Here is a 27,423-nt window from a genome sequence, read left to right as displayed (position 1 = left end):
TGCGGGGATTTCTGAGTCCCACGGCAAAAATGAACGCCCGGCGCGGGTTTTCCTGGGAAACACAAACTCCTGCTTTTCCCCCCAGGACTCTCCCCTGAAGGCCGTGCAGATGCTCTGGGTGAACCTGATCATGGACACATTCGCCTCGCTGGCGCTGGCCACGGAGCCTCCGACCGAGGCGCTGCTGCTACGCAAACCCTACGGCCGCAACAAACCGCTCATCTCCCGCACCATGATGAAGAACATCCTGGGCCACGCTGTCTACCAGCTCACCCTCATCTTCACCCTGCTCTTTGTCGGTGAGAGGCTCACCCAGACTTGCTGCTCAGCTCACAAGGAGCTGGGCTGTGCTGCTAAAGTGTCAAAATTCTTTAAATGCAATGAATTAATAATGTGCGTTTGTTACTTTTGTTACCCTGGGGGATGGAATGGGATGGGAAGGGATGGGATGGGATGGGATGGGATGGGATGGGATGGGATGGGATAATGGGATGGGATAATGGGATGGGATAATGGGATGGCATGGCATGGCATGGCATGGCATGGCATGGCATGGCATGGCATGGCATGGCATGGCATGGCATGGCATGGCATGGCATGGCATGGCATGGAAGCAGAGCAACTGTCATGTTGTAGTCACTTTCCAAATATTGTTATCTTGGGCCTCATTGAGCTTTTTCCCCCTCATAAAATGCAGGTTTGGGGTTTGGCAAACTTGTAAACTTGGCAAAAATTTATATCAAAGACAAGCATTAGAACGTTATGTTGTAATAGGAGTATCCACCCTGCTGCTTCTAGACTGAAATTTCATTGTGAAACTTGTTGTAGTGAGGAGGGACATAAAAACAAATTTTAAAAATCCACAAAACACACCACAATAAAAATCAAGATCCATTTTACCGAGAGCGAAGTGTTGTCCACAGTCCAGTAATAAAGATGATCTTAAGTGGTATGGAAAGTAAGTAATCAGCATTAAGTGATTCAAATAACACTCTGCTTTGACATTTAATTTCTGGAATGGATATTAAAAGGGGGCAAGAAGTCTGATTTATTGGATTACTGGATTCTTCTTCAGGCCTTGCTGACAATGGATGCTTTTTATAGGTTGTATTTTGGAGAGAGGAGGGAAGGAGAAATGTCTCTTGCTGCAGGGAATAGTAGGAGCTAATAATAGATTCTGTTGCTCCACAATAATAACTGAACCCTCTCAAAGGACAGATCATTTTTTCAGTTGGGTATTGTCTTCTTGTCACTTTGTAGTCACTGTTAAATCACATGTGTTGTCTTTCAGGGCTTTTTTGTCCTTATATACAGGCTTCCAGATAAGCTGCAAATGTAAATTTGTGGGTTTTAGGAGGTTTGTGAGCTCCATTGGGAAAGCCTTGCTCATTTTTATGACCATCTGGGTTTATCTGGGATGCTGAGAGGAGGTGATGACCTGTTCACAGTGGAATTAAACCAAAAGAATTGTCAGTTTTCTGAAGAGAGGTGGTCTCTGACATTGTTAGATTCACAGGGAATTTTGAGAATGTCTGCATTAGGAAATTGGAATTTCAGGTTCTCTGAAACAGGTGAAGAAACTCTTGGTAATTCATGTGATATGAATCTTTGAACAAGAGCTTCTATGAACTTTAGGTGGAGTTAGAATGGCTTTCTGATGAGTTTTATGGTTTAAAATACTTTATACTGAGCCAGATGAAAAGCAAACCAGGTTTTTCTCCTCTATTCTAATTGTTCCTGTGTGTCTTTGGAAAACTGCATACTTTGGAGTACACATCCCAGACAATTTTCTGATAAGCCTTGGAAATATCATTTTCCTTTCTAAAGTCCATAAGGCTCAGCTTTGCAGTGACATAATGTGCAAAACTCAGTGCTTCCATAATTAAATTTCAAATTAATGAGAATTATTTCTGTTTTGATCAAATAATACTTCCTTTCTTTTGTAGGAGGTTTCTTCAGAGACCAGTACAACAAGTTTTTATGTTTTTTTTTTATTTTTAGAAATATATTGTGTTTGAACATACAGTAAATGTCTTGGAGACATCAGAAACCTAGAATTCACTGTCTGGTTTTGTCAGACTGTGGAATAAAAAAAAAAAATCTTATATTTATATTTCAAAACTCACCACATTTTTACAGTTACTCATCATGGGTTATATCTTGCTTTTTGATTGATCAGATTAATGAGTGAAAAACAAATTACCAAACAAAACAGCAGTGCCTGCTGCTGATCAACGCCAAATCTTTTTAAAACCAGAAATGTCTGTGGTTTTTGTCATTGATATCTTTCAGTGCTTGGCAGAAGTTACTGGATTAGTAAATGGGTAAAAATTCAAACACACTGGCAGTGATCTTGCAATTTTGTTACACCTGAAAGAATTGGGTGCTTACAGTAATTCCTGCTTGGGTAGATAAGGGCAGGACAGACAGTGTCAGTGTAGGTGTAGAGTTGTTAGATAGGAGTGAGCATTTGAAAAGCTTCTTGCTCACTTGAGATGTGCTTTGCTCATTGGTGCAGTAAAAGTTTTACATAGAAAGGTGTTAAATCAGAGCAGAGAAGGCAACAGGCTGAAGAAAACAAGGGGAATATAAATCGGTTTGATCCGTTCTAGAGGGAACTTTTCTTTTTTGTCTTACATCTAGGTGAGAAAATGTTTAAGATTGACAGTGGGAGGAATGCCCCACTTCACTCTCCTCCTTCTGAGCACTACACCATCATCTTCAACACCTTTGTCATGATGCAGCTCTTCAACGAGATCAACGCCCGCAAAATCCATGGCGAGAGGAACGTCTTCGATGGCATCTTCAGAAATCCCATTTTTTGCACTATTGTCCTGGGTACATTCGCTATTCAGGTAATGCTCTGGGCAGCAGTCTCATGCCTGGAGAGGCTCCCTGGAACAGAGGCTGGACAGAGTTAAGGGAATAAAGCAGGGATTTCTTAAAAGCCCTTCAAGGGATTCACCTTGGGCAGTACAAGAGCCTGGCCAGGGCTACACCCAAGATGGACTCAGAGTCATGAGTGTTCACACTTTTATAGGTTTTGGTCCAGTTCCATGTTGGGGTTCATTGTCCAATTCCAGCTCCAGGTTCTGCAGTCCCATCCTCCCACATTCTCTCCTCAATTCTCTGCTGTTTGCACTTTTTGGGGCTGAAGCTGCAGTGGTGTCCTTGGTTCTGGGGCTGGAAAAGGGTTTTTGTCTGGTTGAGCTGTGGGGAGAACTTGCCAACACTTTATATCAAGTTCAGAATTATACACTAATGCAGTACAGAGTCTGGAAAATATGAAAGCAAAAACTTCAGACATCAAATCAGTTACTGTTCATCAGAAATCCACCCTAAGTTGTTTGGGGCTTTTCTTCTCTGTGGGTTTTTTTTTTGTCTGTTTGTTTGTTTGTTTGTTTGTTTGTTTGTTTTGGGGGTTTTTTTTGGTTTTTTTTAATTTTAAATCTAAGTGATGCAGGAAAACCATTTTACTGGGTTGTAGTAAACCACCTGGTTTCATATATTTTCTCAATCAATACTAGTGTTATTAATGGAAAATGTTATGTAGCCATACTAATAAAACATAAATTTTGATCCTTATAGCTGGGTTAATTCTTAAATGAATATTAGCATCTACAGTAGTAACAGCCATCATTGATATTGTAACTAGTTTTTAAAGAAGAAATTGTTTAATAGCATACCGACAAAGCATTTTAAAATTATTTATTACTCCTTGAAAAGACAAATGTACCTGCAAATACCTGATGCTGAACAGTTCTTCTGTTCAATGCCACTGCCCAATGCAGCTCAGTATTCCCAGCAATAATGCCCCTGGATTGCGATTCCTCATGTTCCTTTCCTGAGTCTGCTGTCCCATTACAATAATAGGCATTCTTCCCAAATTTCTCTTCTGTAAGAATTCCTCCTTCTGCTGCATCCATTTTTTTTTTTTTGCTGCCATCCATCCTGTACTTGATACTATTTGATATTATCATTGAGAAATCTGTTTTTATCTTGTCACTGTTGGCACTTTTCTCCTGGGAGGAGGGAGAAACAGGAAAGAGCAGTTGGAACTTGGGCTACAGTGATTTGAAAAGGGAAACTCCTCAATAAACTTAATATTGGAGGAAGGGCAGCAGTGATAGGGGCAGAACTTCTCAGTGATGGTCTTTAGCAACTAATTCAAAATAATGAGTTTAAAACTTGGAACTGTTTAAGTCTCTGGATGTGATTTCAGGTCCCTGATTTTGCAGCAGCAATATTAACAAGAAATCTCAATACTATCTTATTTTCAGTTAGCAAAACCTTCTGAGTCTGCTCAGACTGTGTTGTTATCCTGCTGAAGGTGTGGGGTTCTCACACCCCCTTCCTCCAACAGATCTAGAGTTTTCTGTGCCCTCTGTCTCTCTGTGATCCACATAGGTAAACACAAAATAAAATGTTGCTCAGAGGGAAAAGTCTCTCTTACAATGGACATTCCAAAACGAACTGGATCAGGGTCAATAAATTCTCAGCCTAGAATATTCAGGAGCTATGGGAGCGTATGGGGACTGTCCTGTTCTTTTTTCCTGACCATTTATATCTAACTACTGTTAAATACGGGGCTGAGGAACTTCAGCCTGAACTGGTATGGCTTTTTCTCATATTTAAGTGGGGTTTGATGGGATTTTTTTTTTGGTGCTTGAGTTTGTTTTTGTTTTGTTGCCTTTTCCCACTGAAAAATTGACCCTATTCCCTCCATGCTTCTCTTTGTAGATAGTAATTGTGCAGTTTGGAGGAAAGCCATTCAGCTGTTCTCCCCTGCAGCTGGACCAGTGGATGTGGTGTGTATTTATTGGATTAGGAGAGCTGGTGTGGGGTCAGGTAAGCATTCAGGAAGCTGCACATTCAAAGGTGTGATATTGTTAATATTCCTGTTATTGCCTTGCTCTCTCTCAGTGCCCAGTGCAGCCCTCACTGAGACCCAGGGTGCTCACTGAGGCCTTCAAGGAGAGATGTATTAATAAGGATCATTTATCTCTCGGGGGAGTTTTTGTTAATTTTCATATTTTTCCTTTCTAGCAGAGTGTTCTAGCACCAGGGCCATCTTCAGTTAGGCTTTTTTTGTGAAAGATGTTGAGTCACAACTGAAGTCCTTTAGTCACAAAAAGATGCAGCAAAGGCAAATGCACTGTGACCTTCCTTGGGACAGAATTCCTCCTGTAGGATGTGGCAAAGTTTTGGAGCTGAAATGAAATTCCAGTTCTAGGCCAACCAACTCATTCCCTTGCTGAAATTGCCATTCTGGCTACTGTCATACGGAAAATTACAGTGCCTTTAAAATATTCCTGCAGTGATTCTCCATCCACCTAATTCTGCGTGTGAAGGATGGAAAAAGGAGTGGAAAAAAGAAATTTTGCTTTCAATAGTTGTAGAAAATGGCAGTTAAATTAATTTGTTTAATTAATTAATTTTTAATTCTTTTCAATTTCTGCTGTATCCTCTGTCATCATTGGCTAATAGATAATTACATATTGTTGAAGAAACAAATGCCAGTGAGATGATGTTAAATAAATTTGGATTAACTCTCTGGAAGTAATATACAGACACAATCAGTATTGTTAACATTCTACGCTGTTCTTTTATGCACAAACACAGGTTGCAAAGTTAATAACGTTTTTTCACCTCTAAATGCAATGACAGGGTATTTAGGTTGTGCCACCTGGTGCAGTAAAGAAAAATGTGAAGTTTCATTTTTTCTCTGAGATGTAAAGAGATTTGTAGATCCAGAGTTTGCCTCTGTGAAGAGTCAAGAAATTGCCCACTGCAATTGAGTTCTGCTGTGGTTCTGCTGGAACTGTAGTGAATAAATGCTTACTTTCAAATATGATTATTTGTTTTCTTCTGGGGGAAAAAATTACTTTTTTTGACAGCTTGGCCTCATTTTTCCTTAGAAATAAGATCAGAATCAGAACAGCTTTTAAATGCATGTCTGGCTGAAAAGCACCACAATTAGAGGATTCTGCTGCAGTTATTACTTGAGGTTGGGATTTGACTTAAGGCCTTGGAGGAGGAAGACCTAAAATCAGTTCAATAATCTCAGAAAGAAATGATTTTTGGGTATTTTCCCAACTGTTTGGAAAATATACCAACTTTTGGAGAAAGAGGAAGTCCAGCAGGGAGAGGGAGAAGATTCCAAAGTGTTTCCTTCAGCTGTGAAAATTCCCCAGAGCCTTTGATCAATTTTTTGGCTTCAAAATTTTGTTATCCATGGCTTCTACATAACCATCAAGAACTAATACTAGTATAAGCATTTTTTTTCCACTTTACTTGCCCCAGGTTTATTGTGAGACCTTAGATATTAAATTAAAACTGGTATTGGAACACCTCCACAGCTTTATCACTGAGAAGAAAGCAATTACAGAGCGGGGGGTGGGGGGGGGAGAAATCTGTTTTGTAATCAATATTTAGTGAACCAGAAGAGAAAAAAGGACTCTAAACCCCATCAATTATTTCCATATTTACATGATTTACAGTCTGTAAAGGTCTTTCTTCGTGGAGCTCTTCAGCGAGAGAGAATTCTTTTCCTTTAGCAGTGATGCTTCTCTTCTGTCTCAGCCTTTTTTTCTCTGCTGTGAATCATTCTAATTCAGCACAAAACAAATTTGTTATTCTTATTTTTTTTTTAACCCACATGCTGAATTTGCTGTTCTTGTGAGCCATGGAAAGCAATCAAGATTTCCAAGTTTTGGTGTCAAAGCAGGTGCTTTCGAAAGGAATTTTAAGAAGTTTCCAGGAAATCAGTCTGAGATACTTTGAGGGTCAGATTTCCAACAGCTCCCATCTCTTCTGAAAACCAAGCCTTTCTAAAGTCTTGCATATCCTATTCCCAGAATTGCTGATCAGTTATTAAAACTGTGATCATTTTTCTGGGAATAATATTTGATTCTTTAATCTGCATCTATTCAGTCTGTGTCCTGAACTTGGTGGATGTTGGCAAATACAGAAAATAAATAAATAATCAAAAAAGCCATGTAAATACCTTTAGAAAAGAATTATAGCAGAGTCTCATCAGCTTGGCTGAGGTGCTGCAAGAGGGGAACATTCTGTCACACGCAGTCCTGACCCAATACAGTTATTTTAATGAATATTGGCTTAAAAATCCTTTATCACCATCACATTCATCAGATCCCAGTGTTTCCAGCAATTTCTCTCTGTAGAGCACTGGTGCTGTAGTTTGAGAGCTGGGAGGCTGAAGGACTTTCAGTTGTATTTAATTGAGGAGAATTTACACTTTCTTTTTCTCTCCTCTTCTGTCTCTGCTCATGTCACACCATTAATTTTGCAGGTTTGTATCTTGTTTCTAAACCCCCCCTTTAAAAAGGTTTTATAGTAGTGCAGAAACTGTATTTTTTTCTTCAATCTGTCTGTAAAAACATTGTAATAAAACTAGCCTTGTGGATCATGAAGCTCAAGCAGACCCTCAGCAAACTCTGAGGTTTGCTTTCACCCTGAAAATATCCTGAATCTTTCATGTGTCTTCACTGCATCCATTCCAGTTAAAAAAAAAAATAAAAAAAACCTCTCTCCTCTCCTCTGCAGCTGTCTTGGTTCTCCCTTCATTTTTTGCACATCTGAGCTTTACAGTTGTGGTTGCTCACTGCTGAAATGAAGGCAAAAAAGAAAATTGCAGCAGTTTTTTTGTTAAGTGGATCTAATAATTTGCTTTGTAGGAGATTTACTTGAAGCATTCAGTATGTTCCAGGTAATGTCTTGTTTAAATTGCCATGATTTGCTCCTGGTTTTAGGCAAGGAAACAGAACAAAGAGAAAATGACTGCCCAACAGGGTAACACTGAAATGGATTTAAAATAATTGTCCAGCTACAGTATCTGCAATTTTTAAAGATTATTCTCCTCTATTAATTGCTTCCAAGGACCACTTGAGTGGGCAAACAAAATAAGAAGAGGGTTTAAGTTAATCAGAATTTATTGTAGTAAGGACACAAAGTGAGAGAGAACCCCATGAGAAATCCCACAACCACATCCACACCCTGGAGAAAACTCAGCTTTGATAAATGCCAGAAAAGCTTTTCAGCGTGAGATACAATGAATTTTCACCTCCCATTACCATAAGTCATTAAAAATACCCAAACTCTAATTGCAGAGCTATCAATCTGGTTAAGTTTTCTTTACATAATTACATTTAAATGTTTCCATCTTGTTTTATCTTCTATTTGCTTTATTGAAAAGAATTTTCCCGAGCCTTGAACCTGCTCCACATTGTTGTTTAGTGGTGCAAGTCATGCTAATTGTTTACACAGTAAATTAAATATTTTTGGGACTAAAATGGAGTTGTCCAAGTGCAAAGAACTGTTAGGAGAAGGCTTAGCTCATCTTTATAGATCTTACTAAAATATGACTCCTCTTTTGTAATTAGCAGATTGTTTTACTGTTGCTCTTGAATGAGGCTTATGTTTTCAGTACTCTTTTATAATTTTAGGTCATTGCAACCATCCCAACAAGTAGGCTAAAGTTTTTAAAGGAGGCAGGGAGGCTCACTGAGAAGGAGGAGGTCCCTGAGGAAGAACTCAATGAAGATGTTGAAGAAATAGATCATGCAGAGAGAGAACTCCGACGTGGACAAATCCTCTGGTTCCGAGGGCTCAACAGAATCCAAACCCAGGTATGCTAAAAATAAATGTCTACAAGGTCTAAAAAACACCCAACGAAGTGATTCATGTGAGATCAAGGCAAGAGAACGTTAACAGGAAAGCCACAGAGTGTTTGTGTGTGTGGAGGATGGCACTGGTTAATTGTACTTGAAGGAAAAGCATGAAAAACAAAATAGGGGAGCTGAGCAAAGGGGGTGTGTGCAGGGGAAGAGAAAAACTGAAAAGATATAAAATGATAAAATGCAAAAGCAGCAATCTGTGATTTGAGAATGCCGTGGCTGGATGTTCTTTTTCTCCTAGAGTGATGACAGCTCATAAGATCATGCTGCTTGGCCAGTGTCAGCTCGCAGAGTGTTCTGAAAGCTTTCTAAAATGTATTGTTTGATTTGCTAAAAAACCCAAAACCAAACAAACAAACAAACACAAAAAACCAACATTGTTGCTGCCATTGCTGCACTAATAGAATAAGTGAAATTGAGTCTGAAGTATGATGTACAATTTGATTAAAAAAAATAAATCTGTTCAGTTCTGGCACTGCCACACATCAATCACCATTAAAAGGGATTGATTTCCTTTCCTATTAGGTAATGAAAAATGTGGTTCTGGATTTTAGTAGGAATTAAGCAGCCATTAAATATTGAGGTGTAAGAGTTGGCTATTAGGAACGATTCCTGAGAAATATCTCTCCCCAGCTTTTGCCAAACACAGAAATCCACGGCATTTTTTAATATACCAGACCTTTACACTGAATCATAGTGCTAAATACAGTGCAGGTTAAAGAGCTGTGAAATTTATCCTGGAGTGCTGAAGGAAATCATGTGAAGTATTTTGCCTTTTCCATTGCAGTGAAGTGTTTCATTGCACTCAGGTGTGCTTTGCTTGATCTTTCTAAGATCAAGTATTTCTGCCAGCTTGCAGCAGAGAACAGATATCACCACATCAGATGTGCGTATTTTACATGAGCCTGACAAGAAAAAGAGGTGGATAATTAAGAAAAAGATCTTTTTTTCTTGAAAGAATCTTCTAAAGAACATTTTTGTCTCAGAAGATTTGGGGTTTTTGTCTTCATCCAAGATAAACAGCACATTTTGCTTTTTCACATCTGCAAATTGATACTTCTTTTTTTGGGGGGGTAGGGGGGTGGGAGATGCAGCCATGAATTTAGAAAAACATGATGGCAATAAGTCACATTAGGGCAGTGAGGTCTCTTGGCTGCATCTGCAGAGCATAAAACAAAAAGGGGTAGAAACTGCTGGTAGAGAAGTTAAGAGCTGGGGAGTTCCCAGGGTTCAGTGGTAAGTGATCAAATATGGATCTGCAGCTTTGAGCTTGTGTGTCTTGACTCCATTGAGTTAAGAGCACTCCTCACTAGAGAAAATTCAAATGTCAGTTGTGACAAACAGGTGGCCAGGTACTGGTGATCTTCAGGGAAAGATGACCTCTAAATGTGCATTCTTTTCTCCCTGGTGGCTGTAGGAGGAGTGTTGCCTGTTGGCACTTCTGTCAGGATGTCTTTCTGGTTGGGGTGAGTGCAAACAACTTGAGGCAACACAAAGCAAATTACATCCTTGAAGTTCTCTTTCTAATCTGAGAGGTAGCTTTTAGTTCTGCATCTCTTAGTCCACTTAATTCACAGAGAAATGATTCTTTTACACTGCTTAAACCCAAATGAACATTAATTATATCTCTTTGCTAACATCCATCTTGGTTTCCTTTCTGCTCTTAGTTGTAGAAGCACCTCTAGTAGGATGTTTCCCTCCACTCTGCCAAGACACCTTCATGATTTTTCTTCTCATTTTATTTACTCGATGACTTTTGGTTTTTGCATCCATTTCACATCTGTGGAATGATAATGAAGCAGAAAAAAAAAGAAAATGGACCAACATATTCCAAAGCAGTGCCCAGGTGTGCAGTGGAGAGTGATGGACTTAGATCAAATTTGATCCCTGCTATGGGGCCCACCCAGGTGGAGTCATTCCCTTGTCACACATTTCTCAGGAGGCCAGCAAAAGAAGAGCTCCTGGAAGAAGACTGGGATGTCTTTAGCATCCCTGGGAGTATTTGCAGGAATCCTCTGCTGACTAATGCACTCCTGGAGATGTGGAAGAAGAAGGTAGAGCATCTCCTCATTTTATATCTCTGAGGATGGCAGACTAGGCTGGAACTCTGGGCTCAGGATCAGATGGGTCATTCAATCCCAACACCACATTTCCACACTTGTGCTGTAAATTGGATTATTTGCCCTTATTTTCTCTTCAGTCGCTATTGGACAGATGGCCACAGCTTGCCAGCAAAGGTTCACTGCTGAAACAGAGACCTTCCAGCAGGCTGGGTGTTGTTTGCAGATAACCAACACATCTTACTTTGAGTGCTCCTGTCTAAACCCATCCAAACTGACAAAACTTTGCAGCATTAAAGAGATTTTTTTTGGCTACATACTCTCTCAAACAGAGGGTTCAACCCAGGGGAGGGATTTCTACTGGGATTTTTCTGTTTCTGCGAAGACATACATAAATTTACTTGAAAGAAATGTATATGAAAAATGCACATAGCTAAGGCAGAGACTGACTATTCTTTTGCTCTTTTTGGCCTCCTTTTGTCCATTTAGATATTTTGTTGTCTGATAAATATACAGTAGGCAATCTCTGGATGGATGGGTGTTCCCCTTCTCTATATGGAAGTGTTTCCTTCCTGCACAGCTCTCTCAGATGACCACTGAGGAACCCGAAGCTTCACAAATGGCTTATCTTAGATATGTAAGTTTGAGGAGGATCTAAAAGGGGTCTGAAATTGCATAGAGACAGGAATTTCCAGCCATTTCCTGCCATGTTTTCCAAGGTTTTGTTGCAGTTCTCACAAATTCTTCAATCTGAAGGAAGACTGGCCACACCCTCTTGGAAGGCCTAACATCTTTTGGAAAGTTCACCAAGTTCACCTTCAGGCCAAACTGCATAATCTGAGTAAAAAACAGAAAAAAAAATACACACCTCACCTCTTTTAGTTATATATTGAAAGTTTCTCTAGTTCCCTCACACTTGAGAATGGAAACGTTCTGAAGTCAGGATATTCAAAAACTTCTCAAGTTTGTCAGGATTTTACACCCCCAGCCCGATTCTTTCCTCTTCTGCTTCATTCATCCTGAAATTCAGTTTGCTTTATCTGCATCAGGTGGGAAACAACTGCCTGAAGTGTTCTGAGAATAAAAGGAAAAGCTGAAGAAAAAACAGGTGAGAGGTCAACTGCTACTTGAAGATTGTTCCTCTTCAGATGTTAAAAACCACACAGAGGTGCTGGGCTGCATTTTTCACCCTTCATTTTTCATTTGGAGAACATTTCTCTTGAACCTTCAAATGGTCTTCTCTTGACAATTCAGACGTTCCAGCAATGAAAGTCATTCCTGGCAAGAGGTTCTGAAATAGGGTAAAAAGCCAGCATCTCATTTTATGGCTTCCATGTAGCTTTTAATGTAGAAAACATCATGGTAGCCCTGTGTGAATGGAATGGGAACTGGTTTATTTCATACAGGAAGGTAGCCTTTTTTTTTTAGTTTTTGGTTTGGTTTGGTTTGGTTTGGTTTACTTTTTAAATTAATATCCTGCTTGGAGATTACAGGAATGATACCTGGGTCTTATTCACATTAATGACAACAGAAATGCATCTGAAAATCTGTGTTAAAAATCAGGAAAAATATCTTTTCTGCCAGGACTAGCATGCTACTGTCAGATTTTAAGTTTTTTTTAATTGCTAGTCACTGATGTTTTTATTAGCTGTGCACACCTAAAAAAATTGTATCTTCTAGAGTATGGAACAGAGAGAAAAACGAGATAGGTATGAAAAATGTCAACCTTATGGATAAGCTTCAAATGTAGGACAGTATTTTTTCTCTACCTGAAGGCTTATAATCAAAATGTGTGCATCCTATATAGTGTTGGAAATTTTAAACTTACGAATTTTTGTTTCCTTTCTCCTCCTTAGCATCCTGAATTGTTCTAAATAAATACATTCCTTTGTCACGAAAAGGTTCCATCTGAATTCAAAATGCACTGTTTATTTCCATGAGCTCTTCTTTATTTTCTGCTTGGAGAAGATAAACTTTTGGGCCAAGTTCTTCTCTTCTTTCTTGGCTTCAGGCAGAGCACAGCTCTGTATGTTCAGCTTTTAGGATTCTGGGGAGATTGTCATCCTCCCACCAGGAATTCTATCCGTGAAGAGCTGGAGTGCCTTTCTTCAGGAGAAAAGCAAATTGCATGGCTGCAATTCTTCTTCTCTGAAGAAACCATTAAACACAGATCTTCCCTCATCTTTTCACTCTTGTGCCAAAGGCTTTCAGTTTGTTAGGAAGGCTTTTGCACATCCAGAAAGGCCCTTTGGCTCAGGGTTTATCACAGAAACACACACTTCATGCCCTCAGTGAGAGTCTTTCAAGTCTTCTTTGAATGGTCTCTTTTGAAGAGTGCTCTACTACCTGGGTTAGACCCTGGGAACCCAAGATCTGTATTTAATTCTGCTTTTGTAGAGCATTTCAGGTGAGTATTTAATGTGCCACATCACCAGTGGTTTGAGCCATGTGGTTTTTCCATGAGCCTGAGCTGACAGTCCCCTCGCCCCTTACCCCACGTGCAAACTCACCTCCTTTTGTCCTTTCATCACTGTGAGATTTGCAGTGGACGTGTAATTCTGCTGCCAAAAGCAAAGCTCTCCAACGCTGTGGGGACTGCTGAGCACTGCCCAGCCCTGGGGGTGTGCAGTGAAATGGTACCAGGGCTCAGACAGAACAAATCAGCCCCTTGGGCTGTGTGGAGGAAAATTAACCATGGTAATTGTACAGCAGTAACCTGGGATCCTTTTTCCAGCTGGCTGTGGTTAATTATTCCCATAAAAACATGCAGGAAAATAAACAATGATGGCCAAGGACAAGATTAAGGGAGGGAAAACATCCATATTATAAAAGATGCAGCCCTAAAAATTGGTTTATTCCCAAGTCTGACCACAGCAGAAAATCATAAGTTCTTTCTAGTGCTTCCCACTTGGAAAATTTAGGAGGGGCTGCACCAAGATCTGTGCTGTTTAAATTGATTAAAAAAACCCGCCAATTTACCTCTTTCTAGGCTGGGAATCTCCAGAAATGTGGGTTGCCTGATCTGGTACCAGTGGGTTACTTCAAACAAGTAGTTGGTTGAATTCCTCCCATGGATATTCTGCTGCTTTGTCTGTTGGGGTTGCACTGATGCAACAGAGAGGACATTTTGGGGTGTAGGGATCTGTGGGTTTTACTCCTGCCAATCCCCAGCTTTCCCTCTGTACCCAAAGCCTGTTTTTTATGAGTTTATACCAGTGCCAAAGGATGCCTTGAAATACTCAGCTCTGTTTTTAACTCATCTGCGGTGGTGGGGAGTAAGAGGAAGATAGATCTGCCAAACAGGGAATACAGCAGGCATATGAAAATATGTAGAGAATTGTCATGTTATTTGCTGCAATAGTCAGTCCAGTTTCGTATCATTTTCTGATTGATTTTAAGTGCTCTGTATAAAGATAAAATATTAATATTTTAAATCTCCAGTTATAAAACCCCAACATTCTTTATCACTATGCTAAATTTATGCCAACTTTCATTACAGAAAAAAAAGTCAGCCAAAATATTGGAAGAATTATTTTATCAAACTAGTGTACTGACAACCATGTGTTTGTAGACAAAATGGAGTCATATATTGAATTTTGAAGTTTTTCTGTTTTGGTTAAGTGTCATCCCTTTCCCCTCTCTGCAGATTGCAATTGAGTGACTGAATTTTTCTCCCCCTGGAGAGACATAACAGCATAGTTTTAATCTCAGTAGGGAAAAAAGAGTGGAGATAGTTATATCAAGTATTCCATCTGATTTTATTTACCTCTAAACAAAATGGTTGAAACTTTTAATAAAACTGTTATTTCAAATTTTCTACTGTTTAAAGTGATGCAGCTCCACTGCCTCCTACAGAGCTGCCTCATTTTATCCAGACAGAAAATTAGCATCATTTCTAAAATCATTGAGAAGAGACACCTTGATTCCAAGCGAAGTAGAAGCGTGTGCACGGTTGATTTGTTGTTTTTCATGATTATTCCTGTCAGTTATGCAACTGTATCCATACTTTAAGCAACTTGTCTCGTTCTTTCCTCCATTACAGATCGAAGTAGTCAATACTTTCAAGAGTGGCACTTCCTTTCAGGGGGCTCTCAGGAGACAGTCCTCCGTCACAAGCCAGACCCAGGATGTAACCAATATTTCTAGCCCTAGTCACGTATCGTTATCCAATGCTCTTTCCTCTCCTACCAGCACCTCTGCTGCTGCAGCTGGGCGTGAGTGTGAATTCTTACTGCACCCGACCCTCAGAGATGCCAACTTAGCCAGAGTCGCTGCAGACTCAGCTCCTGTGCCCCCAGCCTCTGCTCCCACTCCAGTTAGCCCAAAACCTGTGACGTGATTACTTTGTGTACAGTGGATACGCCCTGGGAATTGCTCTCTTTGCTAACTCACACTGAGGACAGGAATTTATTTTAATTGAGAGGAGATTTTGATTTTATTTGAGGGCTCTCTGTTAGGTTTTCTCAGTCTCATTGGGTATATTTTCTACTGCTTATAAAATACAGACTTTTAATGATTCTAGAGCTTTTCAGATACCACATCATTCCACCAGCAAGACTCTCTCCAACTTTTCCAGGAGAGGCATGGGAAGGAAGGAACAACAAACAGGGAATCTAGTTTATGATGCCAGGCCTAAATTTTACATGAAAGATGAAATACCACTTTAAGTTTATTTTTTCTCTCATTTAGTTTTAGATTTATCATCTCTTGCTTGGATTTATTCACTCTATCTTATTTAGATTCATTCTGTCTTATTTAGATTTATTATCTCAGTCTTATTTAGATGTAGATTTATTATCTTTAAATTCACTGGCAGGTAAGCATTGAAACAAGAGGGACCTAGACATGTGAAAGGACAGTATTGAAACAACAAAATTGGTGTAGTAACAAATGTCTTAGAAGAAACAGATTTCTGAATCCTAAAATCCTGACACAGTTTGGTTTTAGTTGCAAAATCTTGAGTGAAGAGGTATTGAAGTGAATGAAAAATCTTTGAGGCAGCTGATAAGGAAGGGCTGCTTCAGTAACAGAAAAATTCCAGTTGCTCAGAAAGATCTAACTCTGTTTTTGGATTTTTATTTATTCAGGACTATGAATAGCTATTCTTTATTACAGCATTAAAAGAATATTTAAATGTGTAGAACTCAGTTTACAAACTTGCCCACACACTTCAGAAGATAATTGGGTGTATTCCGTAAAAAAGTTCTAGTGGTTGGTCAAACAAAGAAGAAACCTCTCATCTGTCCGGCCAACAGAGACAGGAAAAACAAACAGAGTTGGGCATAAAATTCCAGAACTCCTGCAGAAAAAAAGGAAGCTTGACTTTTCCATTCTGCTTGAGTACAAACCCCCTCAGTATTTGCACACCAAACATTCAAATGGGAATTTTACACCAGCAATTAAAATCTTATCAAACAATCACAAAATAGTCCCAGAAGTATTTGTCCATCAGACAGATCTCTGGAGGGATTTTTTTTGCTTTTTTCATGTCTGGTTGGTTATTTGGTTGGTTGGTTGGTCGGTTGGTTGGTTTTTAAAGTGTTTTCATGCAACAGCAGAGCACAGGATCAGAAGTTTTGGATTTAAGGGAGAAACTTCATTTTTGCTAAAGCTGTTTTGTTTCCAACACAAGCAATTGCTTCTTGGAGATTTTTCTACATTTTCCTATTTTTGTCTTGGGAAGTTTGGTCTTAAAGCTTTTACCCCAACAGCCCCAACTATTCCAGGGCAGCAGCAGGACCAGGGGAAGTAAAGTCATGGAGGTTCCCAAGCCCAGGTTCCCTCATTTCCACACCAAGCAGGGCACAAAACCCCAAAATTCCAAAGCAGCCTTTCATCCAGGGAATGATTGCCTGGGCTAGAATTTCTCCATTTGAGTGGGGAACTGAGAGCTGCTCATTGTGCTGTGGTAAATGTTTCCTTAACATGCTGTAGCCAGCACTCTGGGAGGAAAGATCTAATAAAATTTAAATAGACAATTTATCTTCCCTCTCTACTCTCCACTGTAGCAAAGCAACAAGAATTGGATGTTCTTGTGTCTTGACAGGGGCCTCACTCATTTATGGGCTGAAGTTAATCAGTAGGTGAAAGCAGGATCAGCTCCAGCCTTTGTCACCTTTCATTTGGAGGAATACAACAGTTGTCCAGAGCTGCTCGTGGTTACAGCTGCATTTCTTCAGTGGCTATAAAATAAAATATTTTATTTCATATTTTATATAAAGATGTATATAACATTTAATAAAATAAAAGCCAGGTGATTGATTTGTTAAAATTCCTGGAGATAAGGATCTCTGTGGAAGAGGGCAATTAGAGACTGGGATTTTAAAGAGGTTAAAGAGGTTATTTTAAAGAGGTTATTCTGGACTGTTTATTGCCACAGCAGAATGTCTGCTGGGAAATTTTAATACTTAGGGAAAGTTTAGACTTATTCCTACAAAGACACAAATTTATGAATGTTAGTGAAAAAAACCTCATCAAGTAAAATTAAAAATATAGGAATCACATGATGCTTTATTGATGTGCCAGTCAAATTTAATGGAGCATTTATGAAGCTCTTTACTAATTATGTTGCTTTTTAATATAAAGTTTGTTGTGACACCTTAGCAGTCTATAAGATGTCTTCTACAGGTTTATAGTAACATTTTGGATTTTTTTTTAATTGAATGTTTTTCTAGCATTTGGCAAATTAATGTTTGATTCAAAGCTTAGTGCTTGTGTAAAGAGAAATCTGCCTGTGGAATGCATCCAACTCTACAGTGGTTTGTGAAACAGGTTAGCAAGTTATTATCTGTAATTAGCAGTTATTTATAAATATGGCCCATTCAGAACTATGGAAATCCTTAATCGAAAGCAGCTTGTACAAGGGAATATTTAATACAATACTAAAGTTTCCCTAGTGAGCCATCAGGGTGTTTTTACCAATAACAAATTACAAATTTCTGGATGTCACCATTGATGGATAGCAGTGAGGTCTGGGAGTCCCTTACCTATTTTGAAAGACATTGCAGCTTTAAATAAACAGAACAAAAATTCCTGCAAATTAAACCCTGGCATGTTGTATATTCTGAAAAAATTAGGAAATTCGTTTAAATACACACTAAATATGTGCATGTGTTTAATATGCAAACCTTTAAGCTACAGAAAATGAAAATATGGGGAAGTGAAGCAAGGTGGTCTCAGATCTGAGACACAGATTTACACACACACATTTCTCTCATTTGAAAGCTCTGCCACTGCAGAGTTAAGGGTGGGTTCAGCTACAATCTTTGGTGGATTTGTGTTTTATATGTATTTGCTTTCTGTGCTTTATTTGGGGGGGAAAGCCCAGAACCTTGGGGCAGCGGAGCATCGTTTTTTTTCTTTTGAAACTCAGTAACACCAAAAATTATCTCGTGCTTAAAATCGAATACATGATTAAAGCTTTTACTGCTAGATTTTTTTAGTTAGGTAGAGGGTGAGAATATCTAACTGTACACAAAGTAACCAAGTCTTTATCCCACTCTATGTATTCCTGCTTCTCAGACGTTTGTGTTAGCAATAGGTAACCCCTGCAAAAGAACGTGGTTCAGATTTTCCAAGAAAGACGCACATTTAAATTCCTTTTTACTTGCTCATCCTCTCATTCTCGTATAGAGCTCATACTCTTCCCAAGTGGAAGCAGTCATGAACTTCAGGTCCCTTTAAAAAAAATCTCTCCCTTCTTTCAGAAAATACTCTAATTTTTAAATTGAGGGAGTATTGGGGAAACAACAAACCAAACCAACCCCCAGCCAAAGGAGACCTTCCAGAGCTCCTTTTCCTTGGTTCTGACGAGAACTGTCTTGTCAGAGGTTTTTAGAAGTGAATATTTAATGGAATCACTTTTACTGCATGAGCCCCAGTGACAGTGGCCTCAAATAACCCGCCTGTATGGTGAGTCAGGAGAAAACACAGAGTCACAATTCCAAATTTTCTAGCAGCAGTTAAAACCTCACCAATCAATCACCAAATGGTCTCAGAGGTATTTGTCTATCATACAGATCTCAGAAGGTTTTCTTGGCTTATTTTTTGTGTGTGTGGTTGATTGGTTGGGTTTTTTTTAAGCATTCTTCATGCAAGAGCAGAGCACAGCACCCTTAAGGCTGGGTTTGTGCTCTGCCTCACTTGGAGGGGTCACAGGCTTCAGAATTGGGGCTTCATTTCCATGGCAAGAAAACCTTTCCCATTCCCCTTGTAATTAAAGAATCACTGCAGTTTCTAACACGTGCCAAGATGTGTAGGGAGCAGTGTTGGACATTCAGCATTGGCTGGGGTGGCACGAGGACAGGAACTGTCATTTATTTACAGGATGAGGTGTCACCCAGGGCTTTGCCCCATGCATCTGCAGATTGTGTCACACCAATGTGAGGCACTCAGCAAGCTCCATTCCACTGGCTCTCGTTTCCTAAGAGATTATCTTAAATATTTTAAATATTAAATATTTTAAATATTTAACTGTTTGCTATCTGTTGTGTATGAAGAGCTTTTAAATAATTGCATATTTCATTTTCTATGAAGGAAGTAATTCAGAATTCAGAGCTAAAACTTGAGATGAAGTCTTGTTTGGATGGAATTTTTTCATGAAGAAAAATGGGAACAAATTTCCTTTAGAGAAATCATCTATTTTAATAAATGTTGAGGCAAAGATTGCTGCCCAATGTCGATCTACATTCAGGTCACAGACCAAGCCCAGTGGGCATTTTCTGAACAGGAAGGTATAGCCATCACAGGAGGAAATGGAACAAGCAGAACTTAAGTCAAACCCACAGCCAAAATTACGTTTATAAAAGTTACACCATGGAACCAGAGACTGGGATTCCACACTAAAGCCTAGGACTTCCCACTGGCTGTAACCAAGGTTTGACAAACCCCTCCTGGGATATGCAAAAAATCAAAATTGACTCCTGGATCTCTTCTCTGATGGGTAATTAAGCAGATTTAGAGCCCAAATATAAGCCCAAACTCTCAAGTGGAGATGTGCCATGGCAGGAAGGGTTAGATTCTAAAGCATAAACAGGTTCCTTTAAAGGCTTGTGTGATTTATTTAAATCTGATACAAAAATGTCAAACTACATAATTTTGCAGCAATCCTGTGGAAAGTGGAAGCCCTGCACAGGGTTCTGCTCATTTACTCTAAAATACAGTGAAATTCAGCCCTGTCAACCTTTTGTGGAATGAGAATCAGGCCTGTGTAGGTTCTCTGCTTTCCTTGCTGCCCATGGCTTGAATTTTGAGCAGCACTTGCAGGATTTGCTGCATCTTTATGTGGGAAGAGAGTAGCACAGATAATGTTATGTATCTGTTTCACTCATTAAAGCAGAAAACTAGGAAACCCAGTTTTTATACTTTTTTTTTAAACTTTATATTTGAATTTACTCAACTTCTGCATCCTACTCCCCAGAACACACAAGGCACAACATTTACAGGTGACCCCAGTTCATGCAGCATCTCCTGTGGAGACCTAATCTGATTATACTCACCTAAAACTGAGAGGATTCAAAAAAAACACCAATATACTGAAGACGTTTTCTATTTCAAAGCTTTCCATTTGCAGTAGTCCTTGACCAATCTCCTTTACCTTTGTACAGTTTAGTCTTGACCTAGAATAGTCTCAATTACACCTAAGAGTTGGCATCTCTTTGCAAAATTGACCTCTTGTTTACAATTTTATACTAATCACCTTACTGACCTTTCAGTATTGAATTTATTTGCTGTTGCAGTGCCCTACTCTCTACTGTCTGAATATTAAATGTGTTTGTTTTCCCAGAGGGCTAGAGAACATTGGACAAAAGGGTTCAGCAGGAGAGAGTGAAATAAAAAGAGGTTGTGAGTCTTTAACCTTGAGCCTGAAATGAATGTGAACCAAACTCCAGATACTTGGCTTAGATGAAGCCAGGTAAACATTCGAGTATAAGCCCACACACTACAAACCAGAACACAGCTTTGGTGCTCACAAGGCTTTGGAGATTTTGCCTAGATGCTTGTATTTAGGACTGACATTCTGAATATCACCTTTTTCTTGTGATGGGAAAAAAATTGTAGTAGCTAAAATTCTATTTTTTTTTTCTTGCCTGATGCAGTATAATAAATCTGACTTTCAAGGTGGGATGAAGCTGAAGTCTTTTTTCTGTTACAGCTCCAGAGAAGAAAGAAGTGGAAACTTATAGCAATGTCAAAAATGTCCTGAAGTGTTGTCCCCACAGTCTTTTGTTAAAAGCAGTTCATTTTTTCCTGTTGTCTCCATTACTGTGAGAAAAGGGAGCTGTATCTCACTGTTTGTCTTCCCTTGGCATTGTCAGTCTCATAAAGAAACACCATTACATGAACTCTACATAGTTCATACAAAACCAACACTTCCCAGGTTCTACCATCATGGATGTCCCTGCTTTTCCATGCTTTTACAGCCATAACAGCATCCCAAGTACATCTGCTTTATTTTATCTTCAAAAAAACCTGGCTGAGCTTTGTTTCAGCAGACCACCAAAACATCTTTCACCAGATATTACCTCAAATCTTGAATTTAAGCATATATTAAAAAGAATTTGTAGCTGTTCGGCCATGTAAGTCTGGGTAAATAATTTTTTTAAATCTGGGAGTTGGATCAGCTATAATAGGTAGATTAAATACTGTAGTATTATGGCAGAAAAATTAAAATGCCACCTTTATATGCAATAAACCCCCTGCCTTTGTTTCCACTAAGTTTGTCCCCTGCAAGCAATAATTTGATCCATTGGGGGACAGACTTAGAAAGTGCTTTTGAATTTTATTGTAATGCAGAAATTCTGTCACTGAATAATGTGTGACATTTAAAAAAAAGGAAAAAAAAGTTTTCTTCTGGATGCCAAGCTAAACATGCAGCGTTTTAACTTGAGGAGGGAGTTTCCTCTAAAGTGAAAAATAAATGGAAAACTAATATACATCTCTGTAGAGAAATTCTAAGTAAAGATATATTTCTTCCCTTGTGAAGAAAGCTCTTTAGAAATCTAATTTGATTTATTGCCAACTTCAGGGGCTTGCCAAGTTGACTCTTCCATTACCATTGCCTTCAGAAGATTAACTACCTTAGGTATCAGCAGAGCTGAAGCAGTTCTAAGCTAAAATTTCCAATACAGACCAATGTGAACGAGTAGAAGCCATTCTAAAAACATCTCAATGTTCTTGCAAGACCCAAACAGTCCTGACCAAAACTCTTCCCACATGTCTTCACCCGGAGTGAGAGGCTGCAGTTTTATCTTCAGACCATGAAGCTGAAGGTCATTATTGCAGTGTTCCTCTGCAGGCTCAATTAATTAATTCAAGAGCCACTGCAGAGCCCCAAATCCAGGTCAAACATGCAGGCACGTTTGCAGAGCTGCCTGTCAAATACAGCTGGAATCTGTAGTTTTCCCTGGATTGACTAGAGGCTTGGAGTTAAATCCAAACGAGGTGCCAGATGTTGGTATTAAAGCAATTCAGATGCTTTCCTTATGGTGGGACATGGAGCTCACAAATTGAGATCAGTTCCTCCCTTGCTAAACCATGGAAACTTAAATACAGTTTGTGTGACGAGGAAAACCTTTCCTTTCTTGGGATTCTGTTGGATCTGTTCAGGATAATATCAAACCCTTTTATTTACCTAAAAATTTGCCTTCACTATAAAGAATCTAGCTGGCAAATAGTACCAAAGTCTATGCCTTAAGAAGTGGCTGTTTCCAAGATAATGGATTATCTTCTTAATTGATAAGCTCTAGCATCCAGCTGCAGCTGAAGAGATGACTGATATTTGTGTTTAAAAAGCAGAAATTATGGGGAGGTTTGCAGAAATGTCACCTCATCAGCCCATACTCCACCCACACTAAAAAAGTTTCCTGATTTAAAATAGGGCAATATAGGAATGTGGTTTTAAGGCTGCCTCAACAATCATACAGTTTTTTTTCATAATTTTGACTAATTACTCTGCACTTTAAAAGACAAGCTAGGAGGGCATAGATAGAGGAGGAATTTGTTCCCTTTTCTGCCTTTAGCAATGCAGATGAATCTGTTCCCCCACTCTGTTGACTCTACAGAGCCCTCACACAACTCAGATTCAGCTCTCATAAACCCCTGGTTTTCCATTCCAGGAGGTCTCTTAGGTACACTGTGGGATTGCAGTGGGTAAAACTGATTTGAAATTTATTTGTTGATTTTATTGTGCAAGACAATCTTCTCTCTTGCACCTCTGCCAACCTAAAATGTTCTCGCACCGCAAGGTGTGGCTGAGCTGTCCTGTACCACTCCAATCCTCTTACCTGGAGCATAAGCAGTCACATGAACTACTTTTTGTACTGTGCCCTGCTGTTACCCAATGTATCTGTGAAGGGAAGGGAGAGAATTTGGGCTGACCAAACAATCTGAACGTGGCAGGACTTCATTTTTAAAAGAGGATGAACATCCAAATTTAGAGAGCATTAACAAGGATTGAGTTCAAAGAGGAAAAAAAACCAACCCAAGTCAGCCTCTTCTTCAAATGTGCTGAAATTCTGTACAATTTGGCCAGCTTCAGGCACAGGATCAGCTGGAGCCCACAGCTGGAGCCCTGTGGCCCCGTGCCATTACTGAAGTGCAGTCTGCCAAGCAAAAGAGGAATTCAGGCCTTCCAAAGCAGTGGTGTATCAGGCCAACCAACAATGTGCAGCATATTTACATGTAAAAAGATCCACATGCCAACCACCAAACCATCTCAAATGTGTGTGGGGAAGCTTTCACAGTACCTGCTTGCACCTTTTCTGCCTCTGCCTGTGTTTTAGTCTCCCCCCTGAGAAATACTCAAGGTTCTCTCATGGACTACATGGAAGCAGAGGGACAGAACTCATACTTAGTCATGAAACATTTGCCAACAGATCACGTTTTGCCATTCCGTTTTTTCCTCTCTGCCCCTTCACCCCCTTCCAAAAAGTTCTGTTTTTTTCAGCAGTAACCCAGCACAACCCTTCATTTCTTTTGAGAACTGGTAGGTCCCTGGGACGTAGAGAGCATCCCTCCCTTTGCCCACAGAGGACATAGTGTCCCCACTCCTCACTCTGCTCCTCCCATTTCCTACTGGGAAAACGCTGGGAACCATCCCTGAGAATCGCTGGGCTGAGCCTTGAGTTGATTTTCACCTCTGTTCTCACTGCCAGGTGGTTTCTGGCATTAGGTGGCCCCTGGCACAGGTCACTGACCTGCTTTAAAGACTGCAGAAATGGCATAAAATCGTGTGGCTTTCAGCATTTAACTGCACAACTGAGACACCAAACAGCTCGCTGTTAACAATGGGACTAAATTCAACCCAACAACCAATCCATTCTTTTATTTACATGTTCTTCTATTTATTAACAAGCTGAATGGCTAGAACAGTGGGTCTATACTCGAGTGTTTACCTCACATCTGCATGAAGGACAAATAAAAGTTGGTTCAACGATACTATGTTCACATTATCCAGGCTTCCAAGTGTAGTTGTTGTGTGCAAGTTATCTCTGTTCATGTGGTAACTGTGATTTTTTTTTTTCCCCCCTGTGGTAGCATGATTACGCTTAGTACTTTGTCTGCTTGGCTTTTTGTGCTCTTGGCTGCATCCATTTAGATTTTGCTTTAAAACATTGATATTCTAGTTTTTACACTTGGCTCCTGTGTGTGTCTCATACGTACCCATCCAACCATGTCCGTGTTCCGTGCTTTTCTGTTTGTGAAGTGTGATATGTTATGTGTAATGGTTTTTTAACAACAATGCAAAAGAGACTTTTTAATTAAAAAAAAAGGCCTTTCTACTTACTCACTGCAAAAATCTATCAACATGCATGGTTTGACATTTGCATTACAATTAACATGGCTTGTCTTTTACTAGGGATGTACCACACGAGTGGACCTTGGCTTTCTTTAACCACTCCTCCCCATCAGTTCTTTGATGGCTTTAAACCTTGGTTTATTTTAATATTGCAGTTGGTACAGACATTCAAAATGCACATAACTGAGCCACTCGTTTATGCATATAACATCCAGAGACTTTGGACTCCAGCTGCCTGCACTGCCCTAACCATGTGCTACATTTTTCACCAAGTGTTCTCTGCCCTGCTGCTGCCCTGGGGAGGTGCCCTCTGACAGCCCTTTCCTTTTCTCCCCCCAGATCCGCGTCGTGAAGGCATTCCGTAGCTCTCTCTATGAAGGTTTAGAAAAACCAGAATCTAGAACCTCTATTCACAACTTTATGACTCATCCTGAATTTAGGATAGAAGATTCCCAGCCCCACATCCCACTCATTGACGATACAGACCTAGAAGAAGACCCTGCTCTCAAGAAAAACTCGAGTCCACCGTCCTCGCTGAACAAGAACAACAGTGCTATCGACAGTGGAATCAATCTTACAACTGATACAAGTAAATCAGCTACCTCTTCTAGTCCAGGAAGCCCAATACATAGCCTGGAGACATCACTTTAGCTGAAAAGGTCACTGAAAGAAAAAAAAAAAAAAGAAATATAAAAAGTTAAAGTAAAATAAAATAAGAAACCCCACAACAACCGAGATATATAAATATATATATTAAAAACATTGCTGGCTGAAAAGCTGTTTGAACTCTTATTCACTCTGAGACAAGTGAATGAATTGTTGATCACAATGGTTTTGGGGAAAGAATGAATGGCTGATTTACATACCGCCCCCCGTTCCCTTTCAGAAAAACAAAAACAAAAAAAAAATCCTCCTGCATGAATGTACTGTACACTGCTGGCCCTTCTTTCTCTCTTTTTGTTTGTTTTTATTTCCTTCTTGGGTTTTTTTTGTTTGTTTGTTTGTTATTTTCCTCCTTAAGCAGGAACTGCAGAAGACTTCTTTCTGAGGCTATTTATCCAATTCACTGGTCTGTGAGTTTTTGAAATGCTTGTGTGGCATGGACTCAATTGTATAGATTAATTTAAATAACTTTTTTGAAGTTGCAAAGCTTAACTTGCACAGTAGATTTGCACCAGTTGGACAGAGGAACTTAAACATTTATGAGACTATATATAGAGATATATACATATAAGTATATAGATAATTAATTATATATATGTATATATCTATCTATATATATATAGTTATATATATATAAAGTTTCTTTGTTGGCATGTTGCCTTGTTTCTGCTCAAATTGCTCAGACTATTTTAACTTATTTATGTCCTAAAAAAGAATGTAATTTGTTTACAAACCTGTAGATAATATCCTTAACTATTTGTAGGGTTAAGAAAGCACTTCCTGCCGAAGTAGCATAAAAATGGCTCAGCTCAGCTCATTGAAAATGTCTGTACTCTCGCACCCTGGATATTTTATTACAACCGTGCTCTGATTTCTGCCTGATTTCTTTCTTTCTTTTTTTTTTTTGTTTTGTTTCTTTCTTTTTCTTAATAATGTAGATACTGCTAGTAAATAACAAAAGAAGCCAAACTATAGCACATTGGATGTAGCATTGTGATCCTATATACAGGGAGGTAAACCAGGCTTCCTTTGTTTCAAATAAAAATCAAAATGATCAGGTTCTCTCCTTTTTTTTCCCCTTCCTTCCCTCTGATAATCTGCTTGAACTCATTTTGGTGCAACGTACAATAATGAAGGCTATTTCATTCTTTAGACATACAGCAATGGCTTCAAAACTATTTTTAGAGAGACATTAAATGAGTTTATAATTTAAAATAAGTTATATTTGGTTTGTCTATATGGAGATAAAACAAATGTTAAAATCTTGTGGTATACTGTGTTAATCCTTTTCAATTAGTACTTTAGGCATTTATTTCCTTATTATTTGCAAAGTATGGGCTGTTGGCATTTTGGATGAAAATCACTGTAGGTTGTTGCTTTGATTTTTTTAAAAGAAAAATATAATTTCTGCACTATTAGGACTGAACGAATCTTTATTAATTGTGTATTGAGATGTGCTTTGTGTGATTTTTTTTTTTTTTTTAAACCAAGCTTGTGTTCCTGTAGTAACACAGTAATACATTATTTTACCTTGAGCTTTCTACCAAGAAAGCTGCTTTGAAAACCTGCAGTATGGAAGGCGAACAATGTTTTTCAAGATGGTAGCAGCCCTAAAAACATAAAAATTATGAGCTTATAAAATTGCTATGTCAACCACTTGAATGCTAAGCACTTTGTGGATCACAGATTTTTCATAAATAATTTTTGTATTTAATACAAAGTTTGCTTGGAGACTTTTCAGCATATGATTTTTTTCCATAACTGTACAGTGCAAAAGACATTTGGAATTACACAACCGATTATGCCAGGCGTGTTGGAACAAAACTCTCCAACCATCTCGATCAATTGAGTTGTTAAGGTGTTTTTCTGGTTGTCTTAAAGTCGGCTCCATACAGTGGTGCATCTCTGCAGTCACAGCAGCTTAACCAAGCCAGAACTCTCCAAACCAAGCTTAGACTCATAGCCAAACTGCAGACCGAACCCCGATGTTTTCAGGGTGCATCAGGACTATCAGCCAGGTAAAGCTCTAAGCAGCTTCCCTTGCCAGCTGCCGGACTCTGGGGTAGGAGCTCCACTGCTTTAGGCTCATCCTCAGCTCTGGTGCAGGCTGCGCCCGGCAGGGTGCCCAGGTGAGCAGTGGCACCTGCAGGAGCCCCTGGCTGTGGTGGCTGGCTGCCGGGAGCAGGGCCGGGCGGCCAGCCGGGAT

At 39.3% G+C, this 27,423-nt stretch overlaps 1 protein-coding gene across 12 annotated transcripts in view; it reads left to right on the top strand.

The window, feature by feature from the left end:
• ATP2B2 (ATPase plasma membrane Ca2+ transporting 2) overlaps nucleotides 1–25,539 on the top strand; it is a 169,083-nt gene extending 143,544 nt beyond the window's left edge. For 7 of the 12 annotated variants that reach the window (XM_062500956.1, XM_062500953.1, XM_062500952.1 and 4 more), the window contains 5 exons: nucleotides 86–299; nucleotides 2,644–2,855; nucleotides 4,741–4,848; nucleotides 8,466–8,648; nucleotides 24,894–25,539. In XM_062500956.1, coding sequence (XP_062356940.1) covers nucleotides 86–299; nucleotides 2,644–2,855; nucleotides 4,741–4,848; nucleotides 8,466–8,648; nucleotides 24,894–25,205 — 1,029 coding nt within the window. In that variant the 3' untranslated portion in view covers nucleotides 25,206–25,539. Of the gene's footprint in view, nucleotides 1–85; nucleotides 300–2,643; nucleotides 2,856–4,740; nucleotides 4,849–8,465; nucleotides 8,649–11,200; nucleotides 11,236–12,847; nucleotides 12,855–14,768; nucleotides 14,971–24,893 lie in introns of all 12 variants that reach the window. The other 5 variants (XM_062500954.1, XM_062500950.1, XM_062500944.1 and 2 more) reach the window with 4 other exon arrangements.
• The last annotated feature ends 1,884 nt before the right edge of the window (nucleotides 25,540–27,423 follow it).

The sequence above is a fragment of the Cinclus cinclus genome, chromosome 12, assembly GCF_963662255.1.
Source record: "Cinclus cinclus chromosome 12, bCinCin1.1, whole genome shotgun sequence".
Taxonomy (NCBI): Eukaryota; Metazoa; Chordata; class Aves; order Passeriformes; family Cinclidae; genus Cinclus; species Cinclus cinclus.
The sequence above is the reverse complement of the archived record's forward strand: the minus strand, read 5'-3'. Positions and strand labels throughout refer to the sequence as shown.